Consider the following 20,353-nt stretch of genomic DNA (forward strand, 5'->3'; position numbering starts at 1 on the left):
TGTATATTGATACACATTTAAGGTTGTTTTTGTTATACCACAGATCTGTTTCTACTCTTGTTTAAGGTATTGTGCTTATGCAGCTCATTTAAAAATGTTATATAAAGTTCTAGTCCTTGAAAGATATTATTACAAACTGTTTATGATAATTAATAAATGCAGATTAGTAGTTAGTAATCTATAGTAACCAAATTTGCAGTCATGTTAGGTATGTTTTCAATATTAAACATTTCATAGACCTACTGAATATAGCATATGGAATTTGCTTTCATTGCGGCAAAGCTAGTCATTTGGACAAGAAGCTACCATTGCCTCAACTGCTGACAATATACTGTACAAACCAGACAAGCAGGACACAAAGGAAAAAGGCTGCCAAACTTTGTCAATACAAGGAAGTATTTCAAACTTCCTGCTTCATTGAAAAGTCTGTCCAATACTCTAGGCCTGTAGGCCACAATGGACGCCCCAACACTGCAGAGGAACCTTGGGTGACTGTCCAGGCAGACAGTTGCTTTTGTCATTTCTATAGCTTTGGAAGTTGTCTACTCTGCACTTCCATATCACCATATCCTTGTCAGGTCTTTGATGGGGTTGAAGATCAGACAGTTAAAGCTTTCCTTGTTACCAACTTCAGAAAAGAAACTTGGATAAAATATGTAACATAAGAGCTTAAATTGTTTATCTAAGAAATTGTTTTAAGGTCTAAAAAGATATTTTTAGGATGATAATGCAAGTTATAATAGAAAACGACTTAGGTATAAAACTATGGATTCTCTAAGATAGGATAGATAATACAGTACTTTCTTCAAATTTGCCAAACACATATGGACTAAACATTGTGAATATAATCCCAGCACTCGGGAGGCAGAGGCAGGCGGATATCTGTGAGTTCGAGGCCTGGCTGGACCGACAGCTTCCAAAGCAATACAGAGAAACCCCGTCTCGTAAAAACCAAAAAAATAAAAAATAAAAATAAAATAAAAGCTCAAGGTGATTTGGATCAGAAAGAGAAGACAGATAGGAACGCATACTGCTATTAAAAACACCAAAAGGGCTGGCCAGGAACTTGGTTCAGTGGTAGAAAGTGGCCTACCGTGAAAGAGACCCAGGGTTCTATCCCTAGACAAAAGAAAACGGTGCCTGTCCTAGACCACTTAAGAAGACAACTGCATGGAGACACTAAAACCACAAGTCAAGAATTCTATACTTGGGTTGTCTTTTTTTTAAGTTTCCTATATATTGCATAAACGTAATCCATAAAATGCCCAATCAAACGTGTGACAGACTCAAAACTGCGAGATTCCTGGGTGTCTTTATTTCCTACAAAGACATTTAACAAAACCATCTCCCACACTGGTAGAGTACGCTGGCAAGGAAGCAACTGCAAATAAATCCTAAGCAAATAATGAACACAAAAGACATGGCTTTATTTAAATAAAGCTGAAGTCACACAGCAGCGTTGAAGCTTTTGCTCTGTGTCTGTCTTTTAATTTAACAGTTATTCATTTCTGGGTTTGAACGTAGGGAAGGCATTGCCACAGTGCACACGTGGAGATCAGAGGACAACCCGCAGGACTCGGTTCTCTTCTTCCACGTGGGTTCCAGGCATCAAATTTAGGCTGCCAGGCTTGGCAGCAAGTGCTCTTATCCTCTTAACTTCTCACTGACCCTCACCCTGTGTTTTGAAATAAATTATACATCGTGTCACTTTTTCTGAAGTAGGGCAATGTGACAGATACAATTAACATGCAAGTAGCAGGTCTCAATGTAATTGTGTAGCATTCTTCTGACTGTAGCCTGGACCAGATGACTGGCAACTCACACAGCACATGAATATTCTTGCCTCCTTCTATTTGTCTCACCACCAAGAGTTTGGGGAAATAGCAAGAGGCACAGTTGCAATAATAGCAGGGTGTCTAGGGTGGTAATAACAGTCACAGCCACACAGGCCCATAACAACAGCTGAAAGCCAGAACCAGGCTAAGCAGATTCAAAATTCTGCCTGTTTTTAGATACAGTCTATCTATCCTTTGTACCCATGAACTTCCTATTGTAGATTTACCTTCCTTCTAAAATGTGTACATAACTCCAAATCTAATGCTCATGGTGTGTTTAGATAAGCTCCATTTGTACACGAGTCACACAGCGAATTCAGTGTTAATAAATCAACAGTTACAAAGTGCTTCAGGCAGACATAAACAAAGGCACTGCATGCTGACCTGCTGAGGACATGACAGACCAGGGGTTGTCACCAACCTCTTTCTAATATGCCTGGGAACACAGAGCATGGAACAGGAACTGCTTTGCATAATGTGAACTGACCAGATTTTCATCATTCCTCAGCCTTTGCTTTTAGCTATGGTCCCCAATGATGCCAAACCTCCCTGCATCCCAGAGACCCTGTGCAAAACACACTTTGTGTTATAGACAGCGATGGCAGAGGCTCAGCCTGGAGGGGAAAGGACTGGAGCACACAGGATTTGACATTTATTGGCCGCCTCTCGCCTACATAAATTATCTCATTTGACCTTTGCAATAACTGTGTGCAGTAGGCTCTGTTTTTGTCAATTTACAGTGTGGTTCAGAGAGGTGAAAACCTTTACTGGAAGGCAGCACATATGGAAGCCATAAGACATATTCAAGTAGAGCTAAGGGAACCCCGGCTCTGATTCTCGGGTGAATACTGCTGAGGCTTACCTAGGGGCTCTCTGGCCTGCTCATGGAAATCCTGATCTCACACAGATACACTAACCCCCAGCTTCCTGGGATTTCCTTTTATTCCTTCTGTTCCCCGGCCAAACACACACGGCTGTTTGTAACCACTGAATGCACTAACCTGGGCATCAACACCTTATTAGGAAAATGTTGAAGAAACAAAGATTCGTGGCATGAGGAGAGTATATACATAATTTCTACCAAATAACCAAATGAAATAGAAAAAGTTGCCCATGGTAGTACATGTAGGATTTGTCATAATTAGTAAATGTTATGATACATCAGCATATTCCTATTACATTTTCCTCATCAAATTAAAAAAACAGAAAAAACATATAATCCAAAAATGAGGTAATAAATTAACAGAAATAAGTAACTAATAGTGCTTAGTTCAGTGTTTACACATTGAATAAATTTTCTAAGCACATGCACCCCTTTCATGTTCTCAGTAGATCATTGGACACATGCAAACACTCACTGAAGTGTACCTGCCAACCAGAACTCTTGATTGACATTTAACATCTAAGAATAAGAACACTATTTTGTATTTGATCACAAAATTTTCTGAAGGAAATGCGATTTTGCAGAAATCAAGCTTAAGCAAGGTGACTTGCACAAACATTGGCTAAGCATTTCTAAGCATGCCAAGGTCCAAATTCTGAGGCTTTCTGATACTGAGTAATGCTGCTGCATTTCCAAACTTGATTTCATGTGACAAGTCACAGTTAAAATGCAGACCTACCAAAAATATTGCAAAGACTTACCACTACTAAGTCTGAGTCTATCACACACAAGCAAGTGTCATGTTAAAGTTTGAGTCCCATCCTTACATATATGCAAATATTCCAAAATCTAAAATAGTTGAAAATGAGAGACTTCTGGCCTCCAATATCTGAAGTTTGAGATACTCAACCTGCACCTAAGCACCCACTCCCCTCAACAGGCAGCATCTGCAACTGAGAAGGCATGGTAGGAAATCTGCATATTCAGGTCTGTACTTCATTGGTAAGCAAGTGAGAAATGCCAAATAAAAGGGGAATGAACAAAATACATCAGTGCCCAGCCTTTTGCCACTGAAACATGACATCATCACGTACGAGACTCAAACTTGTCAGAATACCATCCAAGGAAGCAGTCCTGTGTGAGGAATTCTGAGTGCTTGTGAGAAAACAAGAAGAGAGTCCAGTGAGAGGAATTCTGAATGATTGTAAGAAAACAAGAGTCTTGTGTCCTCAAAGTCTTCAAAACCATGGGATTGTTCTTGGAATGTGTTTTCATGCTATTTCCAGGTGCGGTGGGTAGGAGAGAGTTTACTTTAGATTACTCATTACGACTGGCTATTATTAATTGTTTATAGGCCTCTATGGAAAAACATGCTTTTGCCGTGTGAACCCTCCCTTGTGATTGTATACAGCTGGAACTCATGAGGTCTTTGCTCATGTGGCCTTTCTCAACCCCCAGAGTAAGATTGTCTGATGTTCCAAATGAAGACTGCCATTGCACGAGCCTTTAGTCTGCCTCACTTTTAGGATCTATTCTTCTAGGTCCCACCACCCTTAGAGCAGTAAACACACACTCAAGAATTATATAAAGGGGATTAAAAAAGAAAATTCAACAACAATAAAAAACACATCATGTTTTAAGTGAGCTTATGTTTTTTGTTGGGGTACATGCATAGCTATCCTGCTAGGGCCTCCTGATTTACAGGCTTAGTCTAATGGTAGGTATAACTTTGGTTTAATATCCTGTACTAAGGGTCATGAAAATGACTTGGGGCTGACAAAGAACCATAGTTAACTTGTGAATGATGTTTTTAAAACACATGTTAGACGGTAGGAAATTATCGATCTCTGGGTAAATTTCAGTTAACTAAAACAACTTATTCTACAATTAGATAACAAATTATTCCAGTATTTGACTAAAAGTATTAAACATATGTGGTAATCTAATTATGGACAAAATGTTTTACTTTCAAACCCCTCAAATTTCAATATAGACATGGTGTACATAAATAATGAGGTACAGACTGACAACTTCAAAGCGTTGTTAAAAATGCTGTCTGCTTTGTGACATAGGAGGCAGCACCCGACAGCTAATCTGAAATACCCACCCCACATGGCATGATTGATCACTGACCTTGTTTCTCCATCGTTGTAGGCACTACAGAGCTTTGAGATTGGGTGTACACATCAAAGTGACAGTACTAAGAAAAACACAACAAATGTACACTTCAACTTCTTACACATTTTTGTCAAAGTTTTGGTAGGAAAGAATAAAGTCTCAAGGTCTACAAATGACAAGTGTCTGTTGATACCATTTAGCAATAGCTAAGAAAATATTTTTCACAGTGTGGGCTTTGGGCTCAGATTTTAATTATACCAAAATACTGACTACAATTGGCACTCTTCCACTTGCAAAAGTTGACGATTCCAAAACTCACTGCTATACATGAAGTGACTGGAACAAGGTGAAGATTTTAATTTGAACAGTGAAGTCTGAAACATCCCGAAATCCCAGCAGCAATTTGTTTGTTTTTCTCCATGTTGGGTCTCAGTACATTTTCAGTGCTGGTCTTGAATTCGTGAGCTCAAGTAATCCTCCTGCCTACCTTTCTCTCGGAGTTCAGCCTACAGGCACATGTCACTGTGCCCTATTCTTAAAAAGTTTTTGAACACTGTCATGTAACACAAACATTTTGAATTCTGAAGCAATCTGAACGTTTTAAGGTTGAGATGTGGCCGGTAAAACCTATGCAAATATGGCCAAATAAAAATACATAAGAAACCTTTGGGAAGCTCAAACACTTCAAATTCAGGCATTTTGGATAAGAGAAACTCAATGTACAATATTTCAAAGACACTTGGTTACTAGCTAAATCTAAAAGAGTTACTATGGCTCAAATAGGCTTGAAACAGAAAATGAACCAGATGGTAACATCCCCCCACCCTCCATCAAGCTATCATTTACAACTCTGTTTTCCATTTTTAACCCTAAATTCAGTTAACAAATATTCCCCGCAGGTGTCTACCTCCACAAAAGGCCTACTGTGCACCAGCTGTGACATTTATTTAATATCCTTTTTATTCACAAAGGATCTGCAGGATGGGGACTTTCTACAGTGAAAACCCAGCTATGCGGGGCAAACTCCCGTTGTGCATCTCAGTCTTGTTTCACAGCATCAGACTGACTTCATCTGGATGTTCACAGACAAGAGGGATTTTTGTTGTGGTTGTTGGTGACGTCTCACAGGACTGGCTGGCACAACAGCACCTCATCAGTAGGTCCCTTTGCCATCCAGCACCCAACTGGTACTACAGACGCAAGCCACTCGTCATGCCCATCTCAACTGGAGGAGATGAAAAATTTTCAGAAACAGTCAGCATTTTAGGATTTAGAGTATAGTAACTGACCTAATCCAATTAAACTGGTGGTTTCAATGCACATGGTATTGAAGCATTGAGGTGGATCAGGTACCAGGTTAGGCCAGCCGACCAGTGAGCCCCAGGGATCCACCTGTCCACCTATCTTTGCCTCACTGGTTCTGGGATTACAAGCATGTGATATCATGCCTGACTTTTTGTTGTTTTGTTTTGTTTTGTTACACATAGATTTCAGGACATTGAACTCAGGCATGATGTTTGCACAGCAAATGCTTTACCAACTTAACTATCTTCCCAACCTTAAATCTAGAAAATTTCTACAGTGTGGGGAAAAAGATGATTGGTTCCGATACTAACAAATGTCTGTTGATTTGGATGATAAGCGAAATACAGTTTCAATAGGGAAAACAATAACCCGACTTCTTAACCTCAATTGGTGAGAGGGAGAACACTGAGAAAAAAAGGCTTGTAAATTCAGCTGTCCATGCAGAGCAATCTGAAGAACTGAGTTCAAGTCCTGACAGGCTGTATAACTGTCCCATATCTTGGATCCCCAACTTCTATGTCTGTAAATGAGTGATTTAAGGTGGCTAGAGTCTAAAATTTCTGTCTAGGGCTTCCTTTAACTATAAAGGCAGTTCCGCCCTCCTCATCCCCATCCTTTTAGACAATTAATAGGATAGTATAGTTTTTCTTTTGTTTTCATTTTGAAACGGAGACTTGCTACGGAGCCTAGACTGGCCTGGAACTCTGTAACTAAAGTTGGCCTCAAGCTCATCATGATCCTCCTGCCTCAACTCCCAAATGCTAGGATTAAAGGACCACACTACTACACCTATCTGTGCATCATGCTTTTGTGTCTATTAGTAAAATCATAAAAATTAATCCATTCAGCTATGACTAGAAGATTATACCCATGCTACTGCACAAGACAACAGCAGAGCCGTGGTGCACCATGGGATACAGGAGGAGGCTGCATCTGGCATGTGCTAATGCTGAGCTGAAACAGCCAGATGCTTACGTCATAAGGCTACCTTACTTACAGCGGTCGCTCAGAAACCCAAACTGGACATTGTTATGCAGTGCAGTAGTAGCCAATTCTTTTTTTTTTTTTTTTTTGGTTTTTACAAGACATGGTTTCTCTGTATTGTTTTGGAGGCTGTCAGTCCAGTCCAGCCTCGAACTCACAGAGATCCGCCTGCCTCTGCCTCCCGAGTGCTGGGATTAAAGGCGTGCGCCACCACCGCCTGGCTAGTATCCAATTCTTAAAAACAGTAAAAGTAATGATATAACGTAAGCAACTGCAGAATCCAGGAAAGTAAAGGGGGCCATGTGTGGGGTGAGGAGGGCAATAGAGATAGGACGAGCAAGGTACAAGTGATGGGGAAAATGGAAAAATGGGGGCTTTAATTAGGGAGGGAGATAAACACAGAAGGGGGAGGAGGGTTATATAACTGTAAGGTTGTCTGGAAAAAAGGAATCATATCATTGTATGTCTACCTAGAAACAACTATAATGCATGAGTCTGTATATACATATACATATATAGTTTAAATGAAATTTTCCCATCTGGGCTGACAACGCAAAAGCCAGAGACAATCTAATAACAGCCTCAACACCAGGCATGAGAATCTCTCTTTTGCAGGGCTGTATAAGGGAATCCCAAAACACTATAGGCTACTGCTGTTACCCCAGTTGCCTCCAGAAGTGGAAGGTCTATCCTTACTGCTGAAGACACCATGTATTTTAGAAATAGCACCCAGAAGACCCATGCTGGATCTGACCTGAAAGTCTCCTCCCTGAGCTTTCATAGTACCAGAAGGCTCCACACAAGCTTCCCCAAGAGGGATGCGAACAATAGTCCCACACGGTTTATGATCCCTGTGAACCACAACAATGACCAGCATGGCGCAATGACTCTTAAGGTGCAGTAGTGTCACTCATACCTTGATGGTAACCAACAGCTGTCTAATTAGACTTTAGACTGACACAAGAGAGAAATCATACCTAGTACTGAAAATCTAGCCAACTACTCCGTGAAGTTACGGGTCTTGGAGGAGACCCAGTTTATTTAACCAGCATAATCCCTGAGTACATTCTAAACATGTGTCCTTATACCCACAGATAAGGAAAATTATCTTTGCCACAAACAGGAAACCACAACCAATCAAAATGCAGAGTTGTGGAGGCCAGTCTCTACTGATACATCTACAAAACAACTACTGCACCCATGGCTCAGGAATCACTGCCAGGGGCAGGGTGGTGCCTGCCAGAGGAGTAGGAAGTTAGCTGTGGGATTGTGTTTTCTACAAATGTCAGAGAAGCTACACCCATTAAGTCTCACCAACATGGCTGCCTAAACATGACCTAAACAAGGATGACACAATAAGCATGCTAACATGGAACAGGAAAGCTTAGGAGGCCTCAACCTTTGGCAAAGAATTACTGGCAAAATTAAGAAATTCTGAGAGTCGGGAGTAATAATCTTCTAGAGGGAAGAGACCCCAAATTGGTTTTCCACCACAAAAGAGGAAGAGGGCACATGGAAGGGGTTGGAGAGGAGAGGGAAGGTGAAATAATGGAATTACAATCTCAAAAATAAAAAATAAAAATAGATAAAACTGAAAGTCAGTTTTATTTAATGAAGAGAAAATGGGATTGTTTGAAATTTTTACTGGATTTTCATTGCCTAAATACATTCTTGTTTGGAATATAGAAAAAAAATGGTTTCAAATGATCGTTAAGATTTTTTAAAAATGTTTGATTATGAAAATATCAATTGCATTCTGAAATTATGATGTTATATTTTAGACAGAAGAGTTTATATTTTTATTCTATATCAAAATTAAGTTCACATAGCACTTACCAATGATTTAATGAACTGCCAGTCACATTTAAACATCTTAGAATATTTTAACTCCACCATTCCAGGAAAACCATAGATATAATTTCTCAAAAACATTGACTTTCCCTACTTCACAATAAAATTCCTTTCATATTACCACCATCACCCTTTCCAAATAAATATTCAGTAGCTGTTACATTGTATGAAGAGTTATGGTTACAGGAACTAAACGCTATGGTTCCTATAGCTGATAAACTAACAATCAAGTAAGGGGAATGGATAGTCATAAGCATAATGACCACTAGTGATGAATTTGTATCAAATGAGAAATCAATGTAACAAATATTATAAACCTTCAGAGGAAGGAGTCCACAGAGAACCAGACTGGTCAGGACAGCTCCACGTGGAAAGGCCACAGCTACCTACTGAAGAAAAGAACTTGATGCTAAGGACCAAACAGAAAGCTTTTAACTATAAGCTTCAGCTTATTCTGTACCTTCTGTGAGTTCTAACTATAAATGATGAGTGGAATGAGGTGTACCAGAAGCTCAGTTACCTACAGAGGCACTAGCTAAAATAGCAAGATAATAAACATAAGTTTCTACTCAGAGGTAAAGACAATAAAATAGTATTCCAAAGCAGGTGGTCAAAGCACTCTTTAAAATGCCAAAGGAAGAAGTCTAAAGGTTAAACATTGCTGCAGTAGGTCGCCCATCTGCAAAATCTTTATGGAGATTACAGAGCTGGTCTAGTGATTTCCTTAGGGAAGCCACAGTGAGGAAGGGTCTGTGGAAGGATGGCTGGCCCACACTGAAGCTGAGAAGGACGCTTTGAGGGAAGCACTTGGGGAGCTTGACACTTAGAGCAAGCACTGTGAAGAACACTTGAGTGGGTACTCATCCATCCCTAATAATCAGCAGGATGAAAAGACGCTGTGTGGAGAAACATGAGCCCATGAGAGATGGCTGAACTTGTCCCCCATGGACCAGATGCGAGTCCTACGGGCAAGAGACACAGCCAGCTGAGAAGGAGCTGTGTGGGTCCGGCCAAGAGGCTTATCTCGAGTTTGAACACACCATAACAAAATGAATATAAAGATAATGCCAGCCCCAAGAGGTTGGGCAGGAACCAGCAACTAGTCAGAGCTTAGATGCATTTTTATCGTCACGGAAGTTATAGTGGAAATCTCAAGCAATGAGGCAGGAGGTGGAGGACCCACTGGTGAACGCAGACTGGAAACGCCTGCCAAGGCTACGGAAGCACCAGAGTTAGAGCCCATGGAACTTAGCTGCTCCCTTCCTTCTGTGTCCTTCCTTGTGTCACTTCACAGGGATCCGAGACCAGGGCTGGCAAGAGTAGACACCAGGCCAGAAGCAAAAAAAGCTTCCCCTCCCCAGCCTCCTACCTTCCCCCTGGCAGGAGGCAGGGCTGGGGAGGGCGAGCGGAGGATGGGGACTTCACCTCTGCATCTGCCCTCAAGATTGCATGGTCAGCACTGGACGTTTTAATAATCAGAGCTGAGACTTCCGTGGTCTCGTGACCTGAAACTGATCTATCTATATTATCTAAGGACAAGTAGAAAAATCAAGTCCATCACTAGCCAAAAATAATCCAGTCTTAAGAAATCAATTGAAAGGGACAAAATGGACTGGAGGGGGGGCGGCAAAGTGAAAGGGGACAACAAGGCTGTTTCGTGGTTACCGCTCCCAAGTTCTGCTTTTCTACGTAACACTCTAAAGAGTCAACATAGAGGCAAGTATGGAAGCATGGAAATGGGGTCTCACAGATCAAAATAGAATCCACTCAGCCCCAACCCTCGCCCTAAAGCCAGTTATTAACAGTTCCAGAAACATGCCACGACATAGGAATCCACCACCAGTTCAGCACTCGTTTGCAAAACTTGACATTAATGACCTAAATATTCCTGACTTACGGGCAGAGACTGTTCTGTTCCTCTCTCTCTCCTGATTGCTCTCACACTCAGTAAAATCCCTGTCTACTAAACGGGCTCTAAGAATTGCTGTTCTCACCAGGACAAGGCTACCCCGTTGGGTTCTTAGGAAACAGAACCCAAGCAAATATTCACCCAGCGAGTAACGTCATTAGTTAAGGTGGAAGGGCTGGGGGATACAACTCAGGAGAAGAGTGCTAACCTAGCACTCACAAGGCCTGGGTGTGATGCCTGGGACCAAATGGGAAGAAACTAGACAAGCCTCACCAGGTGAGTTATAAAGCGGTTAATTTACTTCTTTACCCTTTCAGAGCCAGTGGGATCTCCGGGAGCATGCTTTGCAGACCAAATAGCAAATCAGCATGTTAAACTCGGCTATTCAACAGAAGATCTACTATACAAATTTTAACAGAGCTGAGTAGAAAATAAATTCAGTCTCCTGGAACCTAGTGACAGAGATGGAGGAGTGATGAGCAAAGGGGTCAAGACCATGATGGTGAAACCCACAAAGACAGCTGACCGGTTAAGGGGGAGCTCTTGAATTTCAGACTGATGCCTGAGAGGCTAACAAGGGATTGATCCAGACTCCATGAATGTAGTGCCAGGGAGGAGGCCACAGAAATCACTGGGGCCATGGGTAGCAGATCAGTGTTTACCACGGTGTATGAATGATCTTTGGGAGCCCATTCCAAATAGAGGGATGCTTTCTCAGCCTGGACACATGGGAAAGGGCCTAGGTCCTGCCCAGGATGAAATGACAGACTTTGGAGATCCCCCCCCAAGGAAGGCCTCACCCTCTCTGGGGAATGATGTGGGGATTGGGTGGGGGGCTGGAGGGCTGGTGGAGGGACAAGGGAGGAGGGGTGGGAGAGGCAGCTGGAATTGACATGTGAAGCATTCATGTTTCTAACTTAAATAAAAACATATATTGAAGGAAAAATGAAAATAAATTCAGTGTCAATAATGCTATTAAATGCAGAACAGAGTCCTTCTGGGAGCCCGGGACTCAGGACACTGTTACTTTGAGGTCAGTCTCAGTCATATAAGGAACCCTCTGTCTTAAAAAAAAATAGTTAAAATTTAAAGTACTCCTTTAAAATTTTTAAGAAATATCTCACCCATATGTTCTTAGTACTTTGTTGGTACATAATAAGTAATTTCAGTAACAACCTGAATTAAGAGCCTATTGTGTGCTATTACAGTGCCCTAAGTGGCATCACCCCTATTGTGACACCTAGGACAGTGAGGCTCAGGGTTAGTAACTTGCTTGAAGTCACACTATGAGTAAGTAGTGGAGCCAGCCTTCTAACTCAAGATAGTGTGTGACATCAACAATGAACATTCTTAATCACAGGGCTTCTTTAATGTTGGTGTGAGTCCTTTGCATGGAGGCCAGAGACCAATGTCGGGTGTCATTCCATCACTCTCCATTTTATTCTTTGAGACAGGGTCTCTCGCTGAACCAGCATCTTGCTGCTTCAGCTACACCAGCTGTCTAGAAAGCCACCGGGACCCTCCTGTTTCTGCTCCCCAAGCCCTGGGATTGGAAACGCATGCTGCAGCACCTGGCTTTTTCATGTGGGTGCTGGGGATCAAACACAGGTACTCATGTTAGCATGAGCAAGCACTTTATCCACAGAGCTCCCTCTTTAGTCCCAAGTCCCTATTCAAATGGTTACCTCTACAATATTGAGTTTTGAAGCAAAAGCTAAAGTCAAGTTCTAGCCATAGTTGTGTTTAATTTACCTCCAACTGATATGAACTCAGTGGTAAACTCTTTATGACAATCTCAGACAGCAGATACATTGCCAAGTCAAACTTCTATAAATCCTTTTATACATATATTCATGATGCAATGCTTATAAAGTATATGTGACTACAAAATTTGATGATTTCTAAAGTGATAAACAAGGGAAGGGTGGCTTTTTTGGGTTTGTGAGACTGACTGCAGTTGAGTCCTGTTATTAGACTGTTATCAGGCTCAGGCTTTACCTTAGGAAATATAAAGGCCAGGATTGGCAGTGAGGGAAGCCCGAGGCATTTCAGTACAACTCCATGGTGATTATTCCTTACCAACAAGCCTCCCACACTACCCTACCCAGGGAACACTTGGTAATGTCTGCAGGCTTGTCCATTGGCACATCTAAATGCAGGGCAGAGGCATGTGCAACTTGTACCCACAATTTGCAAGTATACTGCTAGGCATCTCTGTATTGTACAGGCTAGCCCCCCAAATAAGGAACACTGAGAAACCCCAGCACAAGGGATTAAATGCCTGCAGCACTTCCAAGCAGACTGGGTGTTAGAAACAGTAACTACAAACAGGAAATCAGAGTGCAGGCAACACTCAGCAGCCAGGAAAGCACTGGGCCAGCAGCACCTGTTTCATTACATTTGAGAGAGAGAGATATGATCATCCCCTTAATATCCACCTGTGCGGCGAGGCTGGACTGCTTTGCTGAACAGGAAATTGAAGCCTGAGTAGAAAGGGGGAAAGTTTACTGATGAAAACCTGCTTTTATGAAATACTACACAGCCCCAATTCTAACCTATGGAGTGTGTGTTTCAAGAGTCTCCAAGAGTTACATTCTAAAACAAGAAAAGGAATGCCGTGGACACAGCCGAGGAGGAGGGGGGAGGAGGAGGAGGAGGAGGAGGAGGAGGAGGAGGAAGGAGAAAGAGGAAGAAGAACTAGAAGAAGAAGAAGAAGGAGGAGGAGGAGGAGGAGGAGGAGGAGGAGGAGGAGGAGGAGGAGGAGGAGAAGGAGGAGGAGGAGAAGAAGAAGAAGAAGAAGGAAAGCCAGAACAACTATTCATGAACCTCACTATGGCCACCAGCATCCTGAAGATGAAACTGCTGGGGAGGCCTGGCTTTTAGTTCCAGCTGTGGAAATGCTCTGATAACATGTGGCCATAGTTACACCTTCCATTCTGAGTCTGGAGACACCCCCCTCCCTCTCCCTCTTCCCTCTCCCTCCCTTCCCCCTCTCCCTCCCACATATATACTCCACAAAAGTGCTTTGCTTGGTTCAAGTCATGATCACGTGTCTTTAGTTTTTTAGCCTCTGTTCATCCCTTCATTCCTTCTTCCCTTCGTGGCATCTTTCTTTGTATCATCCATCACATCTCTATCATGTCACCCTCTTATTATTCCCTTTCCACAAGCATTCCCTGTCCTCTCTTTATTTAAACTCTAGTAAAATAAGACCATGGGGGCTCTGGAGTTGGGCCAGATCTCAAGAGATTACCAAGCAGTGATCAAGCCCACACTGCGCTCGCCACACTGCTGGGAAGATCTACACAGACCCACGCCTTATTATCAGTATTTACTAAGTCAGAAAGGGAGCTCACACACTGACGGTGGTTGGAGAACTGTGCAGGTGATGTATCTATGGGATCCTTGAAAACTGTCTTCTGATAAAGATGAAACATTTACTAAATGCAAACACAGTGTGATTCATCTAATAGACCTTATTTGACATTATGTGAGGGTAAGTAAGGAATGACTCATTAAATCCCTAAAATGGCATGCAAGGTATGTTTCATCCTCCTACAGTCCTCGGAATAACCTCGGGAAGTTTATGCTCCCGTTAACCGTGGGACCCAGGAGCAGATACTGATTAACTCTGAGGATTCCGGGTCTTGTTAAGTAAACCGGTACAGTACTTCACCGGGTACTCTTAGTGTGGTGCCTTGCGCAGACCCCGGCAAGAGGCACAGGAGCAACAGTCCATTTACTACTGTGGAACCCGGAGAGTGAGCCCTCTGTGCTCTGTGCTGCTTTACTCTTGGTCGACAATGGGGTGCAAGCCCTGGAAACCCGCGGTGCGAGGTGCAGTCTAGCTCAAGTTCAGTGGCCAGCATTCCACCCAAGTTTGGCAGGGCCAGGAGGCAACTCTGGCTGTTGCTTCTCTTAGGAGCCGCCTTCTCCCGGCGCCAGGTGAGCCCCGAACCCCGCACCCCGTACCTTGGTGAGCTGGGCGATCTTCTTGCTCATCTTCAGGTGCATGTCCGGGCTGTAGTCCATGCTGTGCCCCGCCAGCTGCGCGGCGGCCGGCGAGGGCGCGAATTTGGCTGCCCCGGCCGCAGAGCCGCCGTAATAGTGCTGCTGCCAGCTCATGCCCGGGGTCGCCATCTTCCCGGCAGACCCCGGCCGGGGCACCTGTCCCCGTGCGCGGGGCGAGGCCGGCTCAGCGACGACGCGGGGCAGGCGACAGCCGGGGCGGCCGCTGGCCGACCCGCCGGCCCGCGCCCTCCAGTCCGGGCGGCCAGCGCCTTCCCCCCCGCCTGCGACGGCCGCGTCCCCCTACCCCGGCTCGCCGAAGGCGCGGCTAGCGTCCCGCAAGCGGCGGCCACCGGGCCCCGAGACTCGGCTGCCGCCGGGGCTGCGGAGGGAGGCGGGGACGGGGCGGGCTGCAGGGGCAGGAGGCGGGGCCGCGGACGCGGGAGCCGCGGAGCGCCGTTACCAGGGCGCGCGGCTCGGGGATCGGCGAGCGCGCGGGGCTGGCCACGTCATTTCCCCGCAGCCAAGCTCCGCCCCGCAGCCCTCCAGCTCGCAGCTCTCCGCTCCGCAGTCCTCCAGCCCGCAGCTCCTCAGTCCCCAGCCAAGCTCCGCCCCTTGGTTCCCCACCCCGCAACCCTCCAACCTGCAGCTCCTGAGCCCGCTGCCGAGCTCCGACCCTCAGCCCTCCAGCCTGTAGCTCCGCGTTCCTTCAATCGCTCTGCTTCCCGCAAACCCGCCCTGCATCCCTCATCCCTCCAGCCGCCTGCACTCAGACTCGCACTCCGCATCCCTCTAGCTCGCAGCTCCACAGCTCTTCAGCCCCGCAATGTGCAGCCCTGCACCACCGAGACCTCCAGATCATAGTCAGCCCTGCATCCCGGCAGTCCCGCAGCATCACCTCCTTAGCTGGCATCCCACCCAATCCTGTAGCTTACAACCTGTCCCAGCAGCCTTTGGCTATTGCCCTGTGCCTGAGTGTGTAGTCTTATGGATTTTGTTTGTTTGTTTTGTTGTTGTTTTTAAATCGTTCAGAGATGAGTTTTGATGGTCACCTTCGGCTAGCAACAAGCCTGCAGCTTGACAGAGTCTTTTATGCGTATGCCTCTTGTGCAGGCCTCTAAAGTCAAGGACCTCGGCTCCAGAGAAGTGGTGGTGAAATGGAGGGAGACCAGAAATCCTAGACTTTACTGGTCTTTTCAAATTCACCCAGGCTTGACCATTTCAGGGTTGCGCTGAATGATTGTGTGCCAGACTACACTGAATAAAACAATGCCAAGTGCCTAGGTGCAGAGGAGCATACCTCCACAGTCAGCTGCACCCCACTTCTCAGTGGAATGGAGCTTGGAATAATCGAGTACGAAAAACCATTGGCTGGAAATTAGAATAGGACTGGAATATAGGGAGGAGACCTGAACAATGGAACGAGTCAGCCCTTGAAGATGGGGGCTTGTACCAACGTGTGGCATGACAAGCACTTTTCGCGATGCTAAATGTATTACTTTATATAGATCTTCTCTTAGGTCTCTACTCTTTAGGTCAAATGACTTTAAAAACTTGTATTCTGTGTTGAAGTGGGGTCCCTTTAGGTTACTGTGAGGACACATTTTATAGAATTACACATATTTTTTGAAAATAATGCTCTCTCTGCAGTTTTGCAGAATGGAGTTCCTCCACTTTGTGAGATTCTTCTTTAACATTCAAGGAGCCATCACATAAAAATTGAAATCCTAGCAAATTAACTTGGGGACCACACTTACAAAGTGTCCAAATGTGGCAAGACAAGAGAAAACTAAACTAAACTAAATAAAATGAAGATTGACTAGATCCTGGAGCATTTCCAGATCTGTTAGGGTTCCAGAAGGAAGGAAGGAAGGTAGAAACTAGGAAAGAAAGATTGAAACTGGTGTCACTTTTTGCCAGATGCCAGGCACTCAGTACCTCAGTAGTAGACCTTCCAGAAAATGCATTTAGTTCCAATGTTCTGAATGGGGCAGTAATGAGAAATGAATGTGTGTTTTCTGTCCCCTTAAGCATTAATAATTAAATAAAAGAGAATTAGAAACTCTATAAACTGATGACATGACCCTCCATGTCATAGTTAAGTGGGGGGTTTTATTGTGGATATAAGAGAATAGGCAGAGACCTCTTGAAGAGTCCAGGGTGGGGAGAAAAAAATAGACTGAAAACATGGCTAGTTTACTGAACAAGGTCAAGACTCTGTGCGAGAGAGGGAAGACTAACGGGATAGAACAGAGAACCCCCGGTAAGAGAAGCAGGAGCAGAGCATAGAGAGAGAAAAACACAGCAAGAATAGCAGGGCTATAGGGAGAATGAGTAGCTGAGTGGAGAGAGTTTAGGTTGGGAGAAGTGGGGAGAAGGACTAGGATGCCAGCACTGACTTTGAACTGTGTGACAGGCACTTGTGATACTGAAGGAGCCTGGAGGCCAGCGTGAGCTTTGATGTGCTGGTAGGCTGCACTGGTAGTCACTCATCCCTTCTGCCGGAGGTCAGGGAAATGACTCCTCTGTTAGAGGGGCACCAGCTTCATGAGTTCCTGCGGAATGCTAGCTTTTCTCTAACTGCCTGAAAGCCTCCACTGTCCAGACTGAGCTCATTTCTGCATGTCCTTTGGACCTGACAGAAACTTGTATTATTATTTCATTAAATTGGGGTCAGGGAAGACTCAGTCACGTTAGCACTCTTGTCCTTCCGCATTTCCAGTAAATACAAATGTATATGCTCACTAAATCTGTAAGCCCATACCTTGCTGAGGCAAGAAAGGTGTTGTGGGTTCAGTCTCTATGATTGAGTGGAAAGCCCATAGAACTAGGAATGCAGAGACCAATGTGTAAATCAGCTTCTTCCCTGCAGCCATTCTCCTTTCCCATATTTCCCCTGAAAGAAGAAAGGGGACAGTTACCTGCATCTTCCGGCTCTGACTGGGAAATTAGGAAATATGGCACACGAGTGTCTGCCATTACTGCCTTAAGCCAAGAGAACCCCCCCAAACTTTATGCTTTATCCAGCGTCCTGTGGAGCTAACATTTTCCCTATGAATAATTAACAAAATGGGTTATTTTTATGTAGAATTATATTATAAATAACACACAGAATTGTAAAGTGTGCTATAACCCACTCATGATCCTGTAACATAGAGGCTCACTTTTAAAGAAGACATGCAAAGGGAGAGAAAAGGGGGGATGGCAGTTAGACAAGAAATCTTTGTACAGTACCAGCTTCTATCATGAGGTGTCTATTCAAAAGCAGTCATGAAGAGTTATTGAGTTCTAGGTATTGAAGCTGCCTGTTGGTTATCTGTCCTAAAGGAAGTAACAGTCGAGTGGAGAAGATGGACATCATTAGGCATTTTAAAGGAACTTCAGGGGGTATACTCAGGTTACAGGGGTACACTTGGCCTTGGAGTGGCTGAGAAGGCCTCAAAGCATACAAGAAGGTAGTTATTTGAATAGACCCCTGAAGGAAACATGTTTCAGATGAAGAGAGAAGAGAAAATAAGCTCTGAGATTAGCAAGGCCAAAGCCCTGAAGATGAGAGAGCATGGCCCACTTAGGAGGCACCAGTTGGTGTGATGTGGCTAGAACAAAGTTTGAATGGGGTGACAGCACAGTAGTGTGGTAGAGCAGGTGCCAAGGTGACTCATGGGCAGGAAGACTTACGTACCTTCACAAGGAGATCTTGGAAGATTATTTTGAAGATAAGGGTGGGAACCTGAAAAACCCTAGGCAAGGAAAATAAAATAATTGGGTTTGCATTTCAGTGCCATAATTGTTGTGAGTGAGGAAAGTGGACCACGGAGGCATCTATATGGATGAGGAGTCCATTGTACTTATTAATAGGTGGGGCATGAGTAATTGCCACCTTAAATGTGTTCGTGATATGATAAAGGAAGGGATGGAAACTGTGCACCCAGAAGAAAAAAATCAAACAGAACTCCACCTCAGAAAAGGAATAGGAGGGACAAGCTGGGACAGATATGTTCAACATGGAATGTGATAACATTTGAGACGCCTGTAGGACATCTGTATGGAGATGCTCAGTTCAGTTAAATATAGAAGAGGAGCTATAACACAGTGCCCAGAAGAGGAAAAACAAATGATATTGCCTTCAAGAGGACACAAGAAGCCACAGGTTTATGAAACAGGATCTCATCATGTAGCTCAGGCATGTCTGGAATTTGCTATTTAGTCCAGGCTGGCTTCAAACTCGTGGCCCTTCTCCCTCTGCCTTCTATGTGTTAGTATTACAGACATGTATCCCCCTACCTGGCAGTTTTTCTGATTCACTGAACAGTAGTTGTAAGCTATTTACAGGTTAATCTTTTTTTCTCATATCCTTTCACTTGAACTATCTTAGGCTAGTTCTGTACGGAAACATTTCAATATGTATATATTCAGAATGATTTTAAAATGGTCTCAGGTAAGCTGGGCATGGTGGCACATACCTTTAATTCCCAACACTTGGGAGGCAAAATCAGGCTGATCTCTGTGAGTTTGAGGCCAGATTTGTGTATCTACATAGTCAGTCTATGCAGTGAGACCCTGCCATCTTCCCCATCCCCACCCAAAAAAAAAAAAATGGTTGCTGGTAGAGGAGTGTTGAAAATTTTGTTTATGGTTGCAACAGCTAATTAATGATGAAGCAGATAAAGCTTGCATGACCCTACCAAGAGGGGTCCTCGGAATGAATAACATGGTTATAAAATTGAACAGAAATTTATATAAAGTAACAGTTTTATATTTTTTCTTAAGCTTACAAAATTGTGTTTATTTTCAGGCTCAGAAAACCTAGATAAACTCCAGACTGCCGCACTTCAGAATTAAAATCACTGCCAGGAATGCAATCGATAACGTATCTGACTAAGGATCAGAAGAATCACAATTAGGTTTGAAACGTAAGCTCCAAAGTCAGTGGCAGCTGGTGCAGCATTTTGTGCCAGAAGCTACTGGGGACCCTATCAGAGAAAGGCAAAGTGAGGGAGAGAAAAAGGAGGAAGAGTGGAAGGACAAACAGAGACAGACAGACACATAGAGGAGAGGAAGAGGCAGAGGCAGGGAGAGATGCAGAGAAGAAAGAACTAGAGAGAGGGGGATAGAGGGAGACAGACAGACAGACATAGAAGAACACGATGGTTCTAGATTAAAGCCCAGGCAACAAGTTTTAAAATTGACAAATTGGACTTCATCAGAGTTAAAAAAAAATGTTGGCAGATGAAGGGATGCTCAAGATTGAAATGGAAATCTTTGAAATCTAAGGAAATATTTGCAGGTCATATACATGACAATGGATTAATATCAAGAATGTATAAAGCATTCCTAAAACTCAAAAACAAAGAACCTGATTTTAAAAATCTTGAAATGTCATTTTTCTAATCTGTATACAAATGACCAGGAAGAAAGTGCAAAGATAGATGTTTAGTATCTCTAACCATCAGAGAAATT

The 20,353-nt window shown here is 43.7% G+C and overlaps 1 protein-coding gene across 12 annotated transcripts in view; it reads right to left on the bottom strand.

Moving 5' to 3' along the window:
- Fam184a (family with sequence similarity 184 member A) overlaps positions 1-15,260 on the bottom strand; it is a 110,093-nt gene extending 94,833 nt beyond the window's left edge. For 3 of the 12 annotated variants that reach the window (XM_021229086.2, XM_021229085.2, XM_040728117.1), the window contains exon 1: positions 14,858-15,259. In XM_021229086.2, the coding sequence (XP_021084745.1) occupies positions 14,858-15,025 (168 nt within the window). In that variant the 5' untranslated portion in view covers positions 15,026-15,259. Of the gene's footprint in view, positions 1-14,857 lie in introns of all 12 variants that reach the window. The other 9 variants (XM_040728116.1, XM_013115817.3, XM_013115820.3 and 6 more) reach the window with 6 other exon arrangements.
- Positions 15,261-20,353: the final 5,093 nt, after the last annotated feature.

This window comes from Mesocricetus auratus, unplaced genomic scaffold (genome assembly GCF_017639785.1).
Source record: "Mesocricetus auratus isolate SY011 unplaced genomic scaffold, BCM_Maur_2.0 Super-Scaffold_100018, whole genome shotgun sequence".
Taxonomy (NCBI): Eukaryota; Metazoa; Chordata; class Mammalia; order Rodentia; family Cricetidae; genus Mesocricetus; species Mesocricetus auratus.